Source organism: Aplidium turbinatum, chromosome 15 (assembly GCF_918807975.1).
Source record: "Aplidium turbinatum chromosome 15, kaAplTurb1.1, whole genome shotgun sequence".
In the NCBI taxonomy this organism is placed as follows: domain Eukaryota; kingdom Metazoa; phylum Chordata; class Ascidiacea; order Aplousobranchia; family Polyclinidae; genus Aplidium; species Aplidium turbinatum.
This window is the reverse complement of record NC_137486.1, coordinates 10434235-10455908: the sequence shown is the minus strand read 5'-3', so window position 1 is coordinate 10455908 and position 21674 is coordinate 10434235. Positions and strand designations below refer to the sequence as shown.

General features: G+C 38.0%; 1 protein-coding gene across 1 annotated transcript; it reads right to left on the bottom strand.

Moving 5' to 3' along the window:
* Positions 1-3537: 3537 nt before the first annotated feature.
* On the bottom strand, positions 3538-17154 carry LOC145784389 (abscission/NoCut checkpoint regulator-like). Its single transcript, XM_082596201.1, has 8 exons — positions 17049-17154; positions 9310-9479; positions 9066-9178; positions 8779-8918; positions 8100-8262; positions 7672-7803; positions 6801-6987; positions 3538-6251 (listed from the first exon to the last, which is right to left on the bottom strand). The coding sequence occupies exons 1-8, from the start codon at positions 17106-17108 to the stop codon at positions 6053-6055; spliced, it is 1164 nt and encodes a 387-aa protein (XP_082452327.1). The 5' UTR covers positions 17109-17154; the 3' UTR covers positions 3538-6052.
* Between the last annotated feature and the right edge of the window lie 4520 nt (positions 17155-21674).

Sequence of the window (21674 nt, the reverse complement as noted above, 5' to 3'; positions counted from 1 at the left end):
TACGGTAGGCCTACTCGTTTTATGTGCTTTAGTAACTTATAGTCTTGCCAGTTTTCGCCCAGAATTGGGGTAGTTTTGACTCAAAATCGCGAGAAAAATTCAGCAGTCGCGGGTTTTTGAGATAATTTTTTTTTGTTTCATATTTTAAAAGCATTTAAAAGTGTGCTACTGGATGAAGTTTACTCTGGAAAAGAGCGTTTGACTGTTTTGCAACACGTTTACGAGGCGAATGGTTTAATCGTGGTAAAAAATCACTGAATTTTGATAGATTTTCAAAAGACTTAGGCCTAGTAATCTAAGCGCTTAAAGCTCTTGTGCAAAATTCCACTAGCTAGCCTACTTGGCTCAAAAGGTATTTAGTGCATTAGAAATTAGTAACTGGTCTGAAATTTTCAGTGGTCATTAATGCTGGATATCGTAGTCTCTTATCAGCAAGAGGAAGAAGACGGTTGAATAAAAATAATTATTTCTCCTAATGTTGATACATTACAATAATTTTCGTTGTTTGCTGAGTAATTTGGACTCCTGCCCATCAGGCTCTAAGATTGAGAGCTCGTGAATTGCAATCTGAATCAACTATCGTTTTTTTTTTTTTAACAATCGAACGCTATTCGCACAGCCCGTAGCCCTCGACACAGAGCAGGAAGTTGTTTTAAAAGACCTTTGGCATGAGCCGATGTGAAATCAAATCCACATCGACCGACGTAAAGGCGAGCACTCAAACCACTAGCTCATTGTTGTTGCTAACATTTACGTTTCTTAATTATAAAACTTACTTACTGAAAGTAGTAGCGATTGAAATAAATCGGAGTTGAATTCAGATCAATTCATTATAACTTATTATTGTCCGCCCCGTTAGCTCAGTAGTTACGCGCCAGGCTCAAGATCATGCGGCGCAAGTTCGACTCTCGGGATGTGCGCTTGAGCAACGCATTTCAGGACTGCTCTCAATTCAGCGGCACCTAGTGAATGGAATAATTTCTCGGCAACAACACTTCACTCTGTCAATTTTATTAACCAGCCCTGCGTCAAAAGCCTCTACAAGTATGCGAAACTACCAGAAAGAACCTGTCAAAGCTTTGTCAGTCCGACGATAAAGATTCAAAAACCAAACCAACTTAAAGCTATCAAGTTAAAAATCAATCTACTTGCACGATTTCATTGCATAGACCCTTACATTGTAACTCCACAAATAGGGAAAATAAATAGCTGCAAACTGCTGTATTATTTTTTATTTGTTGCAAATTTTACTGAAGAAGCCACACTTGTGTGACGAAAGCTCTATAAATAAACTGATTTTTCTGATTTATTGTGATACTGTTTACTTTGTTTGAAATATTTTATCACACTACACAGTACACATCCTAGTCAGATCATCAGCTAAATCATAGGCTACGAAGATTTGATGAAAAGTTCAATACCGGTACCAGTAACGAAGTTCTGTTTTGGACCGTTGTTTAAAAATGCTAAAAAAGCATTGGACCAGGGGATGAAGATGCATTGGAGGAAATAAAGTGACGATTGCTGTAAGAAGCGAATCGGTCACCCCCATTTGTGGGGCAAAACCGCATTGGGATGATTACGTCATGGCGTGGTAGCTGAATATGTGATAGCAGAGCTCATGCTTTTTTAGCTTTACTGTCACTGCCATGTTATATTCGACTATTACGCAACGTATTGTTTCGAGAATTCCATCCATGCTGTGATAGGGCGCTATCGGAACAAATAAATTTACTTGATTAGAATCGCAGAAGTCATAGCGTCTAAGCCAGGGTTTCCCAAACTGTGCTCCGCGGACCATTGGTGGTCTACGACGACTGCACAGGCGGTCCGTGGCGATATAACAAGAAATAAAAAAGTCATAATTGCCGCAGTTCTTTACAACTTAAATGATTTCGAAAGTTTTTGCTATCCAGTAGGCTATCGTAAGTCTTACTTGTTGCACCTGAGAAGTAGGCAACTTTTTAAGAGACATATGAGAATTTCTGCCTGATTCCTTTTCTGAACAATTAATTAATTTTTTACTTCTCACATACTTGACCCGTTGTTCTGTGTAATTTTCAGTTATCCTGTTGTGTGAGCAAGGCAGTTTCTCAAATGTTTAGATTTGACCATATTTTTGCTGTGATACTATGATTCTTTAGCATTTCTTTTGATATGTATTTTCTTATAGGCTTGAAAAGGGCTGTATGACTAGCCGAAAACGTTCGCTTTTGTTTTTTATAATGTTAAATGTAGTGTTGTTGCTGAGTTATGTTTGTATATGAGAATTTTGACTGGATTTTAAACCCTTTTTTTGTTACAAAGACTGATCTGTCAGGACGCGAAGAAGAAGAATTAGCCGAATTATCATCTGATCGAACTTTAATACTTAGTTTCAATCAAACAGCTATTGCATCTTTCTGGTTGAGTGTTGTGGAGGAATATCCATTGCTATCGCAAAAGGCAACTAAAATTTTATTGCCTTTTGCCACGACCTGTGCCGGTCTTAGGGTATTTCGGGCCCTGTGCGGAATATGCTTTGCGGGCCCAAATGACAATGATCCAATTTAGTAGCATAGCTAGGTATTTTGAAAAAGGAGGGGGGTGTGGCAACGTGATCGCCGAAGGCGACACTCAGCGGAGGGTGGTCTGGGGAGCCTCCCCCAGAAATTTTTGAAAAATTACTTTGAATTTGGGGCATTCTGAGAGCATGTTTAACAAAAATTTGGGTAGGGATATTACTGTAAAATGGTGCTGTCCTGTGGCATAGCAAAAGGATAAGATCATGCTTTCTTTGGCATTGTTCAGAAATAAAGCTATGTCTCTATGTTGAGTCTGGATGCAACCTATTTCGTCTCCTGGAAAATTCATACCGCGATTTCGTACCCTGAAATCGTGTAACAAAATCAAATTTCGACCTATTTCGTCCCCTAAAAAGATCGAGAAAAATTTTGCAATGTTTGCGGCAACTCCGATCAGCGACTTCGGCTATGTTTTTTTTTTTTCTTCGATCTTTTCAGGGTACGAAATGTTCAGGGGACGAAATAGGTTGCACTCGTTGAGTTTGTATGTTTTCTTGTTGCTAATTCCTTTGTTGAATTTTTCCATTGGAAATGACAAAATTAGTGCATTTTCTGAGTAAATTGCGGGCCCTGTGCGATCGAACGGTTTGCACACCCCAAAGACCGGCACTGGCCACGACCTACATACGTGTGAGACAGCATTTTCAGCTCTTACCAACGTGAAGACAAAATACAGGTCCAGACTTTCCGTGGACCCTGACTTACGAGTTTGCCTTTCACAAATAACTCCGAGAATTGATGACTTACGCAATAAGAAGCAATCCCATCCGTCCCATTGATGTTGTCAGTTGTTTAAATAAACAAAATTCGGTTTTATTTATTTTTACCTTTGTATTGGGGGTCCGCGAATAAACAGATTCACAAATAGTGGTCCGTGGCCCAAAAAAGTTTGGGAAACCCTGGTCTAAGCCACAGATTTGGAGTCTAGATGTCTCTGGTCCAAGCAAACGAAAAAATTGAAATAAACCAAATGTAGACAAAACGATTGAGTTGTAATTCAGAACAATACTGCATAATTACATATTACAATGTTATGTAGGCTAGCCTACTATCTTATAATTACATAACATAACACAAATATAATGTGTTATAATAAGAAATTATTTAGATAGTATAACACAACGAACAGTAAGCATTCCAATACACTCGCAGTTTTGTTGCATGAATCATTCCAAACGGATTTCAAATTGCCACTTTGAAGAATCAGCAGAACTAAACTGGCTGGAAAGTTTCCCCAGGTAGACACAAAGTCCACACAGCCACCAAGAGAACAAGCTGCCACATGTATAAAAGGGGATCAGGAATAGGTCTACTGTGAGGTACATGATAACCAAAATTGTTTGAGTACAACCTTGCTGCGAATTGATAACATTGGTCGGTTTATATTAATAGATTATCTTAAAATTAAAGCTATCTAATTGAAGCTACTAATTGACCTACAAAATACAGTAGCGTAGCAAGAATAACAACATAAGAGGACGAGGAAATGGACAAAACAACCTTGATAATAGCCTGCCTAAGGGGCCATCGTTAATCGGCAAAGAAATGTTAAGAATTCAATCGAATAAAAACTAATCCAAGTTCGCTGGTTTGGTACGGTTACGAATTTTGCAAGTTTGTAAAAATAGCTTTGGCTACAAGTAGCCGGGAAAAATGCTGGGATCCAGGGCCGGATTTAGCTGATGGGGGACCCGGAGCACTTTTAGATCGGGGGGCCCCCGTGCAAAAATTTTTTTCAAGCCTACGGCGCGAAAAGCCACCTCTACGTCTACAGTAGCATCAGTCCAGTAGCCTACTGCACAGTATTTTGCAGAAACTTTAAAGGCCAAAAGGAAAAAATAACACAAAATCACATTTTTTTCCACATAGGGGGCCCTTCAAAAGTCGGGGGGCCCGGGGCAACTGCCCCCTTTGCCCCCCCTAAATCCGGGCCTGCTGGGATCGAAAGAACTTTGTGACTGCGAGGTTCCGTTTAACTGACGAATGTTTAATAAAGCGGCGCCTGTTAGCCTGCACGCAGTACTGGCATTGTTAGTTGTGTGCACCATTCTACAATATATATTATATATTGTTTCTTCAAACGATAAAATATAACTATATTTAAGGTGGGTAACCAAACTTTACTCAGGTCCCACTGCACAAGAGATGATAGAAAATAGATTAAGTAAAAACTTGCATCAAGATTTGAGGAGCAAATGGAACATATTGAGGGCGTCAACTATTTTATTTCACGTGCCTTTGCGGAAAGTCGATATTTTTTGCCACCAGTGGCTTATGCTTTATTACGCAATACTAAATGTGGATGACGTTTGGGCTTTCAAGAATAAAAGGACGTATGGTGGGCTAGTTTTCAAGGCGCTAAGCTTTTTCTTCGGGCGTGCGCAAACCATGACAGGAAAAGAGATTTTAAAGTAACCTGACTAAATGACACCGCATGAGATGCAAGGAGCTGGCAATTGCGCACATGGAAAACTTATAAGGGTTTCGTGACTGTACGATAAGATGGAAAACGTTGAATATATTCAATAACAATTATCCGACCTCATTTATCATATCACAGCAGCAGTTAATCTATGCTTTCGTTGAAAAAGTAAACTTATTAAACATAAACGCTTCAAACAGAGAAATGCGCTGGTGAGGATCACTGAACGTAGACGGCTGGGAGTATGACGTTCAAACCCATCCCAGTGACTCTGATCACCGAGTGGCAACAGAAATCGCTTTTGAATACAATGCATTGTAGAAAAGGTAGTTTCATCTACGAGCAGAATAATTGTAGCCGGCCCAAGGCATGTAGGCTGGAATCAGTTGCGCATGTGAAAACAACGTATCATGCTGAGGACAAAATCAAACCGGGCGTACTTGATGGTGAAAAGTGGTTAAAGCAAAAAACAACGGTCTTCATATAGCTTACATTGGTCTCTTGAATAATGTAAAACTAGAAAGATCCAATCTATTGTGTAACTATAGACATATGCGTCAACAAAGAATAGTTTTAACAAAAACATGCAGACAACAAATTCTACACCTGTAGAAAAGAGAAATACCTAAAACACTTCCTCTTTGTCACACGAACTCCATAACAAAAAATCGCTTTACTAAAATTTCTGGACATGCATGCAGACTTCTAGCGAAAACCACCCGAAAGCATTAACAAATTAAGCTACTGTATGTGTAGACACTAGACAGCCACAAGCAATCTGTTTCTCCTCAAACAAAAATTGAGCCTCGATTAGGAATAGAAAAGCATAATTGCCGTATTGTATTTTTAAGTCACTTGATACGAGTACAGTGTACACGGCTACACGCGGATATTTCAAAATAATGGAATGCAATTTGCATATCCCAGCCAGAAGATGTTATTATTTGTATATCGTCTAGTGATATTATAACGGCGTGAAACCAACAACTTTATGCTACCTGGGATCAGCAGTTGTTGTAACATATCGGGACATAGTTGTAACAGTGTTACCTCCAGTCGTATGTTTTCAATCAGTTGTTTTTTTCTTTACAAACTTTTCCGTTTGATGTCCTGTCATGTCGGAGTCTTTGTGGGTGACCCGGAAACAGGTTTTGCAAAAGAGATCGTCGCAGGTTAAACAGCGGATTGTGGCATCATCATTGCACATGAAACACCAAGGGAGTTCTTCAGCTGATTCTTCCTCTTTATTGTCGCTTTTGTCCCCCCTGTATTGAATTTGTAATTTTGCTGCCAGATTTTATTTTATTTGTTACACAGCATTTGATTTGAATGAAAGAGAATTGAAGACGATTGTGTTAACGATGCAATCAAAAAGTCTCAAAGCCTAAAGTTAAAAAAAAGGTTTAAAATATATCTATTATATATCTAATATATATATCAAAAACAATGAAAACTATTAATACTACAAAAAGTGCTCAATGCCAAGCAAAATATTTGATATTTGATTTAATATATTTGATTTAATATATTTGCAAATATATTTGATTTAATATATATATCTAAATATATCTATATCTATAAAAACATATATATCTACCCGCTGAGATAAAGCGGTAAATTACCAATAATATTTCAGTGGCTGAACTTCGATTGACCAATCTGTACGATAAACCTTTATTCTATGAAAAACCCTGTAAACATCCAAACAACAATAAACGCTCATTCTGTAGATGAAACCTTTCCTCCTGCACCAGAAAATCTTGACTACTTGTTGGCTTGTTGTTCAGAAAAAAATCCACAGATCGAGCACTGACCTTCTAAAGTGATTTTCTGATCTGTTTGAACGTGAAGGAGGAAGGCTTATTCCTCTGTCTTGGAGGTTTTGCTCCAGCCTGTCTTCCTCCATGAGCCGACGGATAAGATTGGAAGTCTCTTCATCCATTCCTTCTTCATCAAAGTGAAAATTGGACTGCACTCCTAACGTCGCTTCCTCAATAGGAACTAATAAACAAACAAAGACATAATTGATGAAATGTGATAAAAAAAAAATAATTAGCAAACGCAACTTCAAGTCACTATGCGTACAACTTAAAATTGTTCAAAATGACACATTTGCATATATCGACGGTCGAAACCAAAAAGTCGTCAGTGTATTTTTACACTTTTGAGTAAAAGACCAAAAAACAATTTTTTGGCCTTTTTTAAATTTCGTTAATGCTTTTACTTTGAGCATTAATATATGTAACTATAGTAGTAAAATAGCAGTAGATAGCCCTAAGTGCATAGGTTTTGAAAATGCAAAAAAGGAAATTTCTCAAAATGTCACTTACGACTTTCTTGTTTTCGACCGTCGATATACGACAGTCAAATGTAGCAAAAGCAATGGGAAAAGCTTTTTTGGCCCCGACAGAAACTGGAGCTCGTAAAATACATAACCTAGCGTGCTATTTGTCATCATATAACGTGTTACCTTAACCAAGGAGATGAAATGATACTTTCTAATTTACGAGTTACCAATTTTGACTGTACATGGTGAATCTTATTGACCCCATGTACAGTAGATTATCTTTCAATTATGTCGATACAAAATACGGAATGCGCGAGTCCAACGCATGGTTTTATCATCAGGCCACATAGTTTATAAATATAATGCAAACGACGCCGACCGTAGCGGTGGATACCAACCGGCGGGCGCTTGGGTGATCTGAGACAATCTTTTACTAATCTCTTCGTCCTGCAAGTTTTCTTCTGTTACCATTTCTTGTGCTCTCCGTATTTCGGTTCGGGCGAGTTCAATCAAATCGTCTGCGCTTGGATCTATAAAATAATACGTTAAGTCGTTTCCAAAGTACAGCAATGAAGAATTTCTTGTTTCTTCGAATACAATTTGGCAATACAACGTCGGTTGGTGATAAACAGCTTCGTCGTTGTGTTTCGTAGCCGTGCTTGCTAGATATTTCCTCATACTTCTTAACAACTGTTCCAGTGCGCTTAACATTTAACCCTAATTTTGTAATTTATCGATATTGAGTTATTCTGAGCATCCTTCCCATAAGTGAACAGAGCAGCAATAAAATAGCTTAAACTTCGTAGTTCATTGAAATCGGTCTTACTTCTCGGGACTTCTTCGGGATGAAATCCTTCTTGTGAAGATGTGGGATTTATATCATTAGGTTCCATAGCAATTTCTTCGGTGTACTGACGAATGAGACGTTTCACTTGCTTGCCTTCTGAGGTATCCTTGGACGAATGTGGCTCGTTTTCATTCGGTCGTTTCTGAAATTAAAATAATCTGTCGGCTGGATAGCGAGAGCCCTGATGTGACGATCGAAAGGGTGCCGGTTTGACATCGCTCTGGAGCGTGCGGCTGTGTCTTTGCAGCAGGACACTCAAAGGCATGCCTGAACGTGACTTCCTTGCCTTCCCATCCACTTAATTTAAAACAGCAGTGCCAACAGTGCAGCACGCGGAAAAACACTGCCGGTCAAAACTGGCGAAATGCGGCAAGTGGCAAAAAAATTTGGGCACTCCGGATCTAAATCCTCAACCACTGAGCGTAAGACTGAATGCGAAAAGAAACTTTGAACTAAAGGACGAGTACGCGGAAGTCCAAGCAGATATATAACATTACATAAAAATTAAGAAACGGTATATATTATCACGCCCAGAAAACGCATAGAAATGCTGACACACTTAATGCAGCTTTTGTCACAACCGGTGCATCTTTTTAGCTTCTTTTATCGGACAAAAAAAAAATTGAGAAAACCTAAAAAACAAAATATATTGACTAACCCTAATGCTGTGGACTTTAATAGCAGGAGGCCGAGAACCTTTCAACTTTGCAAGACGATATTCAAGTTCTTCCATGGTAACAGTCGGCTCTGACGCGCATAGCTTTTGTAGGCGATCTTGAATCTCGTCAACACTGATGTCTGTAAAGGATAAACAATAATAGACTGAAAAAAAGTAAAAATAAACAATCAAGCTGTTTTGATTGCACCGCGTCGTGATATAAGTTTAAAGCATTAACACAAACACACTAATAAGAACATTGTCGATATTAAAAAACGAGGCAGCACCTTTTCGATCATAGGACTCCTTGAGTTTCCGCAATCGATCAGTTATTTGTTCATCGACAGGATCCGGGACACTGGCGGCTTTCTCAGCATTGGCTTCTTTTCTTGCTAGTTCTCTACAGTCACAATAGTAGATTGTAAAAATAGTGCTGTTTCTTTACATGAGTTTGGTGATTGAACAAAACAAACAAACTAAAAAGTGCTGCAAAACCATTCATATTTAAAACACTTTGTCTTTAACACCTACCTTTTAAAGTTAGCAGGAGGGGAAACTCTGCCGCTGGTGTTTGGATTGCTCTGTGCTGCGTCGTGACATGATTTGCAAATTTGTTCTGTAACTAGCTTCTGCCCAGGCAACACAGCTTTGTATGAAAGGCATGACTTGCAAGCAGTACGATGGCATCCTTTGCACTCATACTACAAAAAAGAACAAAATCATAAGTGAAATGTTTTGATCTGGAATTTATGATCCGCATGCAATTAACCATGTATGTTTGCATGAGCAGTTCCTACAAGTGTAACTTTTCTAAACTAATTTCAAAGAATGATAAATACATTTCAAAATGGTTGAGGTTGAGAACCTCTGAATTACTGCTTAAATGTATAGAAATACAATTCGTGAGAGGAGTTGTAATTCTGCAAAAAGCAACAAAAAAGACAAAAACAAGAAATGAAAACAAAAACATTAACAACCTCTCGAGCACATATAGCTTGACAAAAAGTGAAAAGACATGACTTTAAAACTCTATTTTACGATTTGAAAGGAAATGCCTGACAAGGCATTACTCACTGCAGACAAAGGCAAACTGTTTCAATATTTGATGTTTTATATATCTAGATCAGACAGTGGTTTTTAACCTTTACTGCTCGTTTTCCATTAAAACTGCAAAAAATAGTGGTGGCTATAATATAAAATCAAACAAATATAAAAACAATGATACGAATATCAGAATAGATAAAATATAAATCTAGCAATTGTATAACTGCGATTAGAATGTTGCTCATAGCTTGAAGCTGACTCTCTTCAGGAGGTAACGTCAGAATAAAATGAACCAAATGTGGTGAAGTATTTATAAAAGTTCAAATCGGTATACGTATTTACAGTATATTATAAAAGAAAAACAAAATATAAATTTGAATGATCAGAAGAATTCAAATTAACAAAAAGTTTCAAGACATAAACGAATTCCTTTTGGCGACATAAGACTGAATTGAGAGTTTTTATAACTACCATAAAATTGAGCAACGTATATAAGTTAGCAATTTAAGTGCCACTGCCAGAGTCAGTACGCAGGCCGCTCATCACAACGCCTGGAGGGACGAATCAAACAACATGCCCCGAAAATAATTAAAAAAAAACAATAAAACCAGAACCAGGGATATATCTAAAGAAGGGGATACGAAGGCTCATAGAGATTGCCTTATTCTCATGACACTAGAAAAGGGCAGCAGTTGGTACTGTGTTAAACATGCGGTTCTTTTTTAAATTGCAAAAAGTTTTGTAGTGCAGCTAATGCAGTTAGCTACAAAAGGCGGGTCTGCTACTATTCGGTGAGTCTGATTCGGTGAGTTCCTAACTTCTAACCCCTAACCCTAAAACGGCAATGATAATTAGGCTACGGTACCCGATAATTTAAAAAAAAAATTAAAAAATCCCCCGTTAAGGGATCGGACTCACCGAATCGGACTCACCGAAACGGGCCATTCCGACAAAAGGCAGTTAGCAAATGTTATGTAGAGCATATTTAAAAAATACTTGTTTAGAAAGACAGTTGAAAGGTTACCAGTAAGGTGTTTTTCTTAACAAGTTTGATACTAATAGGGTAACGCAGGATATCATAACAAGCTTTATCAAATTACCATCGGTGCCAATTGTCATGTTATGACAAACAGAGATTAATTACAATAAACAGAAGCCTTTCTGTTGTCAGGTGTAATAAAAGCCTTTGTATCACCTGACCAGAACCCAACCAAATTGCGAATGCAAAACTGTAAATGACAAAAATATATATATATATAGTGACCATACGCGCCGACTTCCGGGGGGGCCGGGGGGCGGCGCCCCCCGTAAGCTTATGGCTGAGGGGCAACAAAAATGGTTATTACAAATGGTGTTTCAAAGATAAAACACTTCGCGAAAGAGATTTAGATTATTTAAACGGACTTAAAGAATGCCGAAAGCGAAAAATAGCCTACGTTGCTCTTCCCCGCAAAACAGCAGCTGATCGCATGAGTTTCTCATACGGTATTGAAATTTCAAAGTAGACGATTACGCTGCTGGAATAGTCACGTAACTATTCACAGCAATATTAAGTAAACCAGCTAAATTAGACGCGCTAATTTCAACGAGGTCTTCCCGCTGTGAGATCAATTATGATTCAACAGAACACATTGTTTTGTTCGCACTTCGCAATGTGTGAGAATTACATCGAAAACCGATAAAAGAAAAGGTGTTTAATGGTCTTGGTCGCAGATATTGTCTGCATTAACGACGTCTCTTACCGCTATTATCACCTAGCTAACCTGACATCATTGTTTTATGCGGCCGCTAAAGTTTGACATCGACTTCAACGATCATGGAATGTTACGTAATAAGAACGATTATATCCTACACGCAAAAATAAAAAAATCGATCTCTTAAAACAGCTCTTTCCGCTGTTTTGTCTCGTGAGCTTTGCATATTGCTCAACAAGTGCATAAAGTTTAGAATTGACAAGAAATTATTAAATTTGAAAATTAAGTTCGAATCACTGCAAATAAACGTATTCAAAACTTTCAATTCGGCCGACACCATTTCAAACTCCGTAATCTACGTCGGCAATGATTTTGCAGGAGTAAAATGCGTTCGTTTTGAAAACTGCCGAGCTGGAGACAACAGCTTGTCCCGTGTATAAGTTGAACCTGTCTTTTTGAGGTGAAAATCACTTGCGAACATCTCGACCTATACTCGAGTTCGAGTATACGGTATTCGATAAAAGACTATAAAGACTTTCGATAAAAAACAGAAGAGAAAACACTTCGTCTTTGTTAGCGCTTTGAAGGTAAGTAATTAGCAAAACGAGGTTAATAAAACTGATAGCGGGTTTCCACTCTGCTTAAAATCACGATTTTAGCGTTTTATTTTGATAACTTCGCTGTCTTGATCGTTGTTATTCGCTCGCACGAAAAGGAAATGAATCGGCTTGTTTTCCAACTGTTCGAATTATGAGCTAACAATATCAAAATTTTTATGACTGGGCGTACTGCATGCGTAAAACTAATCGTTTCAAGCAGCGGTTCTAATAAATTCGGTTAACGACTTAGGTGTCAATATAAACAAGACACTAAGCTTAATCAAAGACCATTTTAATTGAGTAAAATAGCGTTATGGTTATGACGTCATCACCTTTTTCGTCCCCCAAGGTTTTTTGAAAAGTCGGCGCCTATGATAGTGACTCTGCAATTAAACAACACCTGCTGGATAACAAAGAATGTGCTTTGAACTTTAAACTCAAAATGTTTTCAATTCTTGCTAAAGACCGTTCTTCGTTCCACCTTGCAGCAAGCTTTATAAAAACTCTTGATCCAGTCTCATGCCACCATAAGGAATTTGTTCATGCCTTGAAACTCCTTCATTAATTTAAATTCTTTTGATTTTAAAACCAAACTTACATTTCCTTTTTCTTCTACTGTATATACTTCACCACAATTAAGACATTAGCTCCTGAAGAGTCCAACGAAAATCTGCAGCTTCGAGCTATAAGCAACATTCTACTCACAATTTTCAAGTTTTGCACCACCAATCAACTCTTCAATTGTACTGTATAATGTCATTACACTAATCCCACCACAGTCCAATACTAAGATAATGAGGTCAAAACAGGTAAGTAATATTGTTACCGTATATACTATACACGAGTATAGGCTGATATCGTGCATAAGTCGGACCTCAACTTTTGAGCTGAAAATTGGTGATATTTCCTTCTCCCGTGTATAAATCAAATAGTTTATTCCCAAGACACACAAAAACAAAACAAAAATGATCGCTTAAAACAGCTCTTTTTGCTGTTTTGTCTCGTGAGCTATGCATGTTGCTCAACAAGTGTATAAGGTTTAGAATTGACAAGAAATTATTAAATTTGAAAATTAAGTTTGAATCACTGCAAATAAACGTATTCAAAACTTTTACTCCGGCCGACGCCATTTCACAATCCGTAATCTACGTCGGCAATCACTTTGCCGCTGCAATAATGCGTTAATTTTATGGTACACGACATCTGGGCGATACCATCTGGGTGATACCAACTGAGCGAAACCCTCTTACGCGAGACCAAGTTACCAAGAGCCAAGTGGGCGACAGACCATGTGGGCAACAGCCAAAGTGGGCGACAGTAGCAAAAGTTAAGCCGTTCGGAACGGTGGTGACATATATAATTTATCTAGTTGCTTTGCGGCATCACAATTTAGTGTGAAGCTTAAAGGGGACCTGAAATGAAAAATTAAAATTTTTTTGGTGATTCTGTAGTGTTTAAGTATTAAATTTTTCAAAAATTTTTTTTGATATGCTTTTTTGTTTGGGAGATATAACCAAATGAAAATCGGCCACCTGATGGCGCTATGTGTCTTGTGACGTCATCGGCTGGCAACCAAGTAAACAGCTTCATGCATTTGCCTTAGAAACGTCGCATGGGTCATTGTATATTGAGCATAAACAAGATGTCTGAAACAAGACAAGGATTTCTCTTTGAACCAAAAAGATGGCGACTTGACAGCAAAGAACATCATTCTGATTCGTGCTCTGATAACACCAGTTCAGACAGCAGTCGGATGGAAAATTTGCATTGAAAAAAATGCAGGAAAATAATTTGCTTGAACCAAGTGGTTTATATCAACTTAAAGTAGCCTATGTATTCAGAGTTGCCTAATATGCCTTTGCCTACCCTGCCACTGTTTTACTGTCCTACTGACCTGTTTCAAAGTCTTGTTGTTTTCTCGCTTTGCTATTCGATCCAAACGCCCGATCGTACTCACAGACCTGTACCTAGGTCGATCGAGTTTTGTGGGTACTGTACTGTATTGACAGTGGCTTTCACATATCTTGAAAAATCAAAGACAGAAGAAACAGCTTCAGGGATGAGCAGGTGTTTGGACTTGGTGCCTTGTAGCTCTGCCTGTAGAAGTGTAGATCGCGTTGGTAATCGCTGGCCAGAAAATGATTGGTGCACACACGGCAGTGCTTGTTTACAGGTGGGTTTTTGAGTTTCATCGCTGAGATCCATTTCTTCAGCTTGTCGTCATTATTCAGAGGTAAACGATGAAAGATTTGACGATTTCCCGGTTAGTGCAACCGGGAGCCATACAAGTAGCCACCATTTTAAGGGTGTAAAAACTCCCTTAGCACATAATTGTTCGCTGTTTCGGTAGCCTACGCGATTTGTTCCTTGTGTTTGTACGCAAAACAATAGACCTTGGATGCCGCTTTGCCAGCCAATGACGTCATCAAAAATTTTGACCAATCAGAATCATGCAATTCAAAAAAGTTTTTTTTAGGTTTTTTAATTAATGGTAACACAAAAAATAAAAAAATTGTTGAAAAACGTTTTATTTCAGAAAGATCTACAAATACAAAAGCTATGTATTTTCGTTGCAGTGCACCTTTAAGAGAAACCTCTTAACCGTTATCGAAACTTGTTGGTTGCAATACCGATGCATTCTGTTGAAAATTTTTTCGGTATAAGCGACAGGCAGCAGAATCATCCGGCAGCCACAGCAAATTTCTGATTCCGTGTGACTTCAAGTCTTAAAATGTAATGAAGTAGGGCCAGTAAAAGTCATATTTTTTTTTGGTGGTGCAGAAAGTTGTCAAACCGATAACATTGAAACATTGACGTTGCTACGAGGTCAAATTAAGAAGTTATAAAGTCATGTTTTCTGTTTAGTTTAGATCAGTGGTTCTTAACCTGGGCGCTACCGCCCCCTAGTGGGCGCTGTTAACTTTTAGAGGGGCGGAAATATTCAGGGGGCGTTATAGGGGGCGCTACATTCAGAAGGTGTAACGATATTTTCCTCACTGCAAATTTGCTTTAGTAGTTCTGCTGGGGGTATGAGAATCCACCGAGGATGAGGAGCTATATACAGTATAGAGATTGTGTTTAACAAGGGAAGTAGTGATTCTCTCTCAGAGCATTCTATGTTGGCCTATACAGCACAATGCACAACACCATCCGACAAGCGTGGACGTCGGATGGTGTTGTGCATGGCCTTTGTTGTTGATAATGGGCATTGTTTCCCTTTCCTTGTAGTAAGTAAATGGCATTTTGTGGTCAGCTTTTGGCAGGGACAGCGGGCAGGCAGTGCAAGCAAACCATAAGGACTGGTCATAATAATAGTCAGTCAATAATGGTTATTAGTGTAACTCTTACTAACTACTAAAAAATCAGCAGAGATGTGCCTTAAGACTTTTAAGTTAAGAGCCTTAAGGCACATCTGTGCTGATTTTTTAGTATTAAAACTAACATCGGCTTAAACTAGTTTTTTCTTACTAACTAATAACTAATTACTACTGGCTGTAGGCTAGCCTTATAGTCTTGGAAGAAAATGTCATTAGTAGGCTACAGCCCTTATATTATGGTGGGCGCCAGACTATGGAAATCTCTGAAAAGGGGCGCTGGGGAAAAAAAGGTTAAGAACCACTGGTTTAGATCATAAAATATGATTTTTCATTTTTACTTTAAAATACAAAGATTGAACCCTAGTAACTTTGTAAATGCAGTTCAAACAGCTCCTGTAGACATTGAAATTTGATAATTTGTGGAAGGGAGGCAATGAGGGTTCTCACGCTGAGTTTCACAAAGCGTTGGAAGCAACATTTTCATTATTTTTTGTAGCCTAGTAATAGCGCTTGCTGTTTGATGTTAATTTACATTATGACATCATCTTGACACATTATTTTGCAACACACAATCCAGTCTCTGAATATTACAAACACTTGCGGTGGGTCACTAGGTCAGCCAGTGCTGAGATCTTAACTACTAAGTAGCTGGTTTGGTAGTTACATGCATTAGACATTTGAATTTTTGTAGTGATTTTCAAACAAAACAGAAATTTCTGTTAGTTGTTCGAGTGTGTTACAGAATGCATCATCAGCATCGGTATTGCTACTGACAAATCTCGATAACGGTTAAGAGGTTTCTCTTAAGCTTCACGATAAACTGTGACGCGCAAAGCAACTCGATAAATTATATACGTCACCACCATTTCGAACAGCTAACTTTCGCTATTGTCGCCCACTTTGGCATCGCCCACATGGTCTCGCCCAAGTGGGTTTCGCCCAGATGTCGTGTATACACTGTTAACTTTAAAAGCTGCCAATCAGGAGACCAGCTTGTCCGTGTATAAGTCAAACCTGTTTTTTTGAGGTAAAAATCACTTGCGAAAGTCTCAACCTATACTCGAATATATACGGAGTATAGGAGTAGCATCATAGACGAAGGAATGAGGTTTAGTTTGTTTGCTGATTATCCTTTTTATTTGATCACAATGACAATGAGTTCAAGTTTCTGTACATGTTAAAGATTGTAGCAGTAGCTTACTGCATAACTTTGTCCCACATACAATAATGACAAAAATAATAAAGCAATATAGATATGTACAGCTGCAAGTTTGTTAGTCACAAAAAACTGATTTACATAACAAACAAGACAGCTAGGAGTATTAATAATTTTTGACCCAGTTAAGAATTAAAATGTGAGTTTAGTTTCAATAATAGCTTAATTGCTTAGCAAAAATATCCTGATTGTTTATCTATGTTAAATTATTACAAAATAATGTTTCGTACCATACATCACAATATCTTTTTATATCATAAGTTTAAGCACATAATCAAAGTAAATGCAAATAGTAGAAAACTAATTATTGGCAAGCCTATGCAATAAACCAGATTATCAACCAACAAGAACTCCTGCAAAGTATATCTTTACATTGGCAAATTTGAATTTTTTTGCATACCTGCTTTTTAAATAGGCTAAATTTGTTTGCACAAACAAAGCATCTTTCAGGACCTGACATTATGGCCTGAGTTGTTATTGATAAGTCTATTCCAATCACACCAACACTTATCTACTGTAACAAACCACTGTTTTCAAAACAATACGGTACGCTAAACAATCAAAACTATTTAAACCAAATATAGAGCAAAACTAAAGTTAAAGAGAAAATGGTTAAATTTTTATCAACATTGCTTGTGTAATTGAGATGTCCTCTTTTAAAACACTTGACAGTAGCCTACGCATTGAATCACAAAATCATGTAGGGTAGGTACCGGTACGGTAGCTAGCCTATATGACAACATTCCAAGCTAGGCTAGTATTCCTGTTTTCTAGCTACATAACGAGCAAAAATATCACCTTTTGCAAATTCTACACTAAACTTCCTCATTTTTAATCATTTCCTCACAAATTTCGTCGTTCATCAATTTTGAAGTCAGCTACTCAGCTCACAAGACTTGTGGTCGTGGAACTTGGAACTGGAAGCAATGGGACAAATCTTAACCTTTTTTCTTATCGGTGTTGCCAGATGCCTTTAGGATTTCCATCAAACAGAAGTGCCAAAATATTACACTGTTTACACATGACCATGAAATAAAGAAAAAAAAATTAATAGGTTTTCCCGTAAGCAATCAATGAAGCGTGACGTAGAAAATAAACCACTTCACGAACTGAAATCGTAATAGTGAAGCACAGTTTTTGAAGGTTTTGGTTGTTGTTTTGATCAAACAATCGCTCATTTTAGTAGTACATTTTGTAGGTACTATCGTTCCGGTGGTTCATTTGGCTTAATTGTTTCTGCGCACACGTCATCTAATTAGTTAGCGCTTTACCTGCGAGAAGGCGTCTCAAAGGTAGAGCAGGGTGGCCAGATTGGCCTTTTTTAAAGTCTGTTGGCCTTAGAAACTATACGTTTGGCCTTTTTCAAGATTTGGCCTTTTTTTAAATTTACTCTTCAAAATGCATAATAATCAGTATTTGTCATATATCGTAAACTTATCAGATGAAACCATATTCACCATTGTTCAATTACATGTTCTATGCTTGTTTAATAGTCGTAATGTGATGCCGGCGCCGAGTCAGACTGCGCTCACTCGCAAAGGCAGCCAGTGGTGCCAGATGTCACCACTGCAGCGGATTAAAACTCATCCGCTACAGTCCTTTTATACTTGCTACCTTTTGGGCAATTTTCAGAATTATTTTTGCTACAATTTATTAAAATCCGGTACAAGTCATAAAATATCGATAAATATGAATATTATAGATATTATTTTGGAATTATAATGTCAACGTTCAAAAGTATGTTAATATAAACAGGTAAATATCCATTTGGCATTTTTTATCTAATTTTTTCCTTGTTTTGGCCTTTTTTGTATTATTTTGCATTAACAGTTCTGCTGCTGGAAACGAGTTAGCTCGTGCAATTGTGATGTAATTTAACGTCACATGACGTCACAATGCCCCAAAAATCCTAATGTGTTGCCAGTCTGGGGGCCTGACAGGTTGCTTCAATTTTAAACCAAAAAAAAAACGATTTTTGACCCATTTCCCCGCCAAATTCTTAAAATTAAATAAAAGTCAAAACACCAATCTGTGTGAACAAAGCTTGAAATTCAGCAATGACTTCGAGGTCTAGAAATTCTTGGTAGGCACTTTTACGAATTACACTGCCCGAAAAGGCAACCGCAACCATGCGTGACATACGACATCGCTGATGTTGGTAGCGCTATCATGCGTGACATGGCTCAACACGTGATTAACTGGTCGTCTTTATCGAAAGATTTTGATACAAAGAAATTTAACTGAATGCATCGCCACAACCAACGTTGCCTAGTGGTTAGGGCAGAGGAGTAGTAATTTCGATTGCATGGGTTCGATTCCCACCCTCTGCTAATACTATTTTTTCTTCAACTGAACTGAGTGCAAGAAGAATCGTAGTGACTGCAAACAATGGAGTTTATGAGAAAAGTTGTGACTAAAACACCAGTAATGTCATATACGATACGCATGGTTGCGGTTACCTCTTCGGGCAGTGTAATACGTAAAAGTGCCTACCGAAATTCTTAGACTGGGATCATGATGCCAGGCTACTAGTATACAGGGTTGCCATATTGGCGTTTTTCCTGCCAAATTCCACAAATTTGGCGTTTTTTGAAAGCGTTTGGCAGGAGAAAATTACGTTTGGCAGTTTGGCACTTTTTTGGCATTTTTTATTTTTGTGTCTGGCATTTTTTTGTAATTATTACGGTACTGGTACAACTCACCTCTACAGTTTTTTCAAGAACTTTTATTAATGAAAGTCCATCAAAAAACTTTAATTTATGGAGTGGAAACTCCGAATTCCTGATTTATTGAAATGGAAGCTCCAGACCAGAGGCCACTGGCCAGTCTCACCAGTCACCAACCAAAGTTGGAGTTGGACTGGGCAGCTGGAGGGATGCGGTTTTGACATTTATTTTCTTGCCAATAGTAAGTGTTAGCAGGGTATGGTTAATGATGCGCAATCGCACCGTTTTAGTTGAAAGCATAGCTTAGGCCAGAGATCTTGTAGAAATTTGAACCGGATCGTATTTGGCCTACCGGTATACTGTGTATGAATGGCTGGCTGGGCAGAACACGTTGACATACAGGTAGGCTATAAACCTATAGCCTACGGGAGGCTACTGTCTCGAAGAGCACACGGTCACTGTGCAGCCTACCAGGAATTTCGTTGACTTGAGCTGCTGAATTGGTACCGGAAGTTCCTCACCAGTAGGCTACCGTACATGCAGTCAATTATATATGGCATGTAAAAAAGCGTGTGAAAATGACATGCGTTTTTTTTATCAGATTATAATCAAAATCTAAAATTGTAGTCTGCAAGTGCCGCCCCCAGACGTGCCGCCTGGGGTGGTCCCCCTTCCTTATATACGCCACTGTAGATCACCTTCAGTTAAGCTTATTCAAACAGAATATTTGCAATGCAAAAGTTTTAGACAGCTGTTTGATATTATAACTGCATGTGAAAACCCATCGGATGCCAGAATAGCTCCACATCCACTTGTAAAAACATGCACTACAAGGCCAATTGGTTTTTATCACCTTCGTCTGGTTGCGCTTGGTTGATGCTTGATAGCTCCAACTATGTGGCTGCATACAACCTTTGAAAGTTTGTTTTAATTTAGCTTGATACATGCAGTTTGTGTATTATTATTCATACTAAGTGGTCTATCAAGTTAAATTAAGACAATATACCATCAGACAGAGTTATATGTAGCACCAAATAGTATGGTGTATGACGTTTCTGATTAACAGGACAAGTAACTACTAACACTAACAGTTTGGCAGTTTTTTTGGCAGTTTTTTTTGAAGCCCTGAAAAATTTGGCAGTTTTTTGGCTGTTTTTATAAAACATTTGGCAGGCAAAGCTACTTTGGATCTGGCAACCCTGCTAGTATATTGATCAATGCACATAGGTCATGTAAAAGAGCTTACTTTTTATGCAGCAAGGTAATTGAAATATTCTATTATTTTTTAAGCTTTAGACTAATTTACCTATTCATTTAGAGTCACTAGACTAGACTGCTTACTGGTACTAGCTAGAAGTCCTGCAGCCTATCTAACCCTAGTCGCTAAAAAAATCCAAGCAAGCATTTTCTTATGAATATATGCTATGACTATGGTATGATGTCAACAAAAATTTTGAATGTAATGTAAAGGCAAACCAAACGTGGTAGCCTATAGGTTTCATCGAAAGGAAATATGTTTGCAATCGCCTAGTTGGTTAAGTTAAACTTCGGTACCGTACAGTAGCCTAGCTACCGGCCAGCAAAATTGTCATTTTTACATCGTTTCATCGTCGCCAGACGTTGAAATCGTATAAAAAAGGAACTTTTGCTGACCAGGTATAAGTAGCAACTGAGAAATATTTACAACAGCCATTCGATTTGTTCAAAGAACCAAATTAGCCTAACAGTTCGTATTTACATTGATTCAATGTTTGAATACGTTGAATCACTCGGCCTATCGTTTTTCTTTACATTGATTTCACGTCTGAACAGGTTGATTCAATGCAAAAAAAACTTTTGCTGACTGGCGCGCTTGTAAATGCAATGGTCATATCGACGATCAATTGCAACACCGATTTGCTCCAAAATTTCAAAGTGCGTTTCAAAAGTTTGGCAACCCATTTTTTCATTACCATGGCAACCAGAGAAAGAGGAGAACTCCTCTCACTTTTTCAAAACGCTGGCAGCTAAAGAACTTTTCATAGTCTGGCAACCGTGATTACAATGCTAGTTATTCAAATTAATGTCTTTCGGAAATTGAGACCGAAAAGTGTTATTACGATTTTTTAGACAGTGTTTAGCTGATAATGTTCATGCCAATGCCGAAGATTCGAGTGGAAACACTGTAGAAGATGAAGATTTGGAATTGTTCTTGTTGGTTGTGTTGTTGTAATGTTGTAACGTTATTGAAGTTGTTAACGTTATTATGTTTTATTAACAACGTTATTAACATTATTGAACAATTTTGCTCTTTTTTACCCAGTTTGTCCCTTTTTTTGACATTGTTTGGCTCTTTTTCTCATAAGCTGTCTGACAACCCT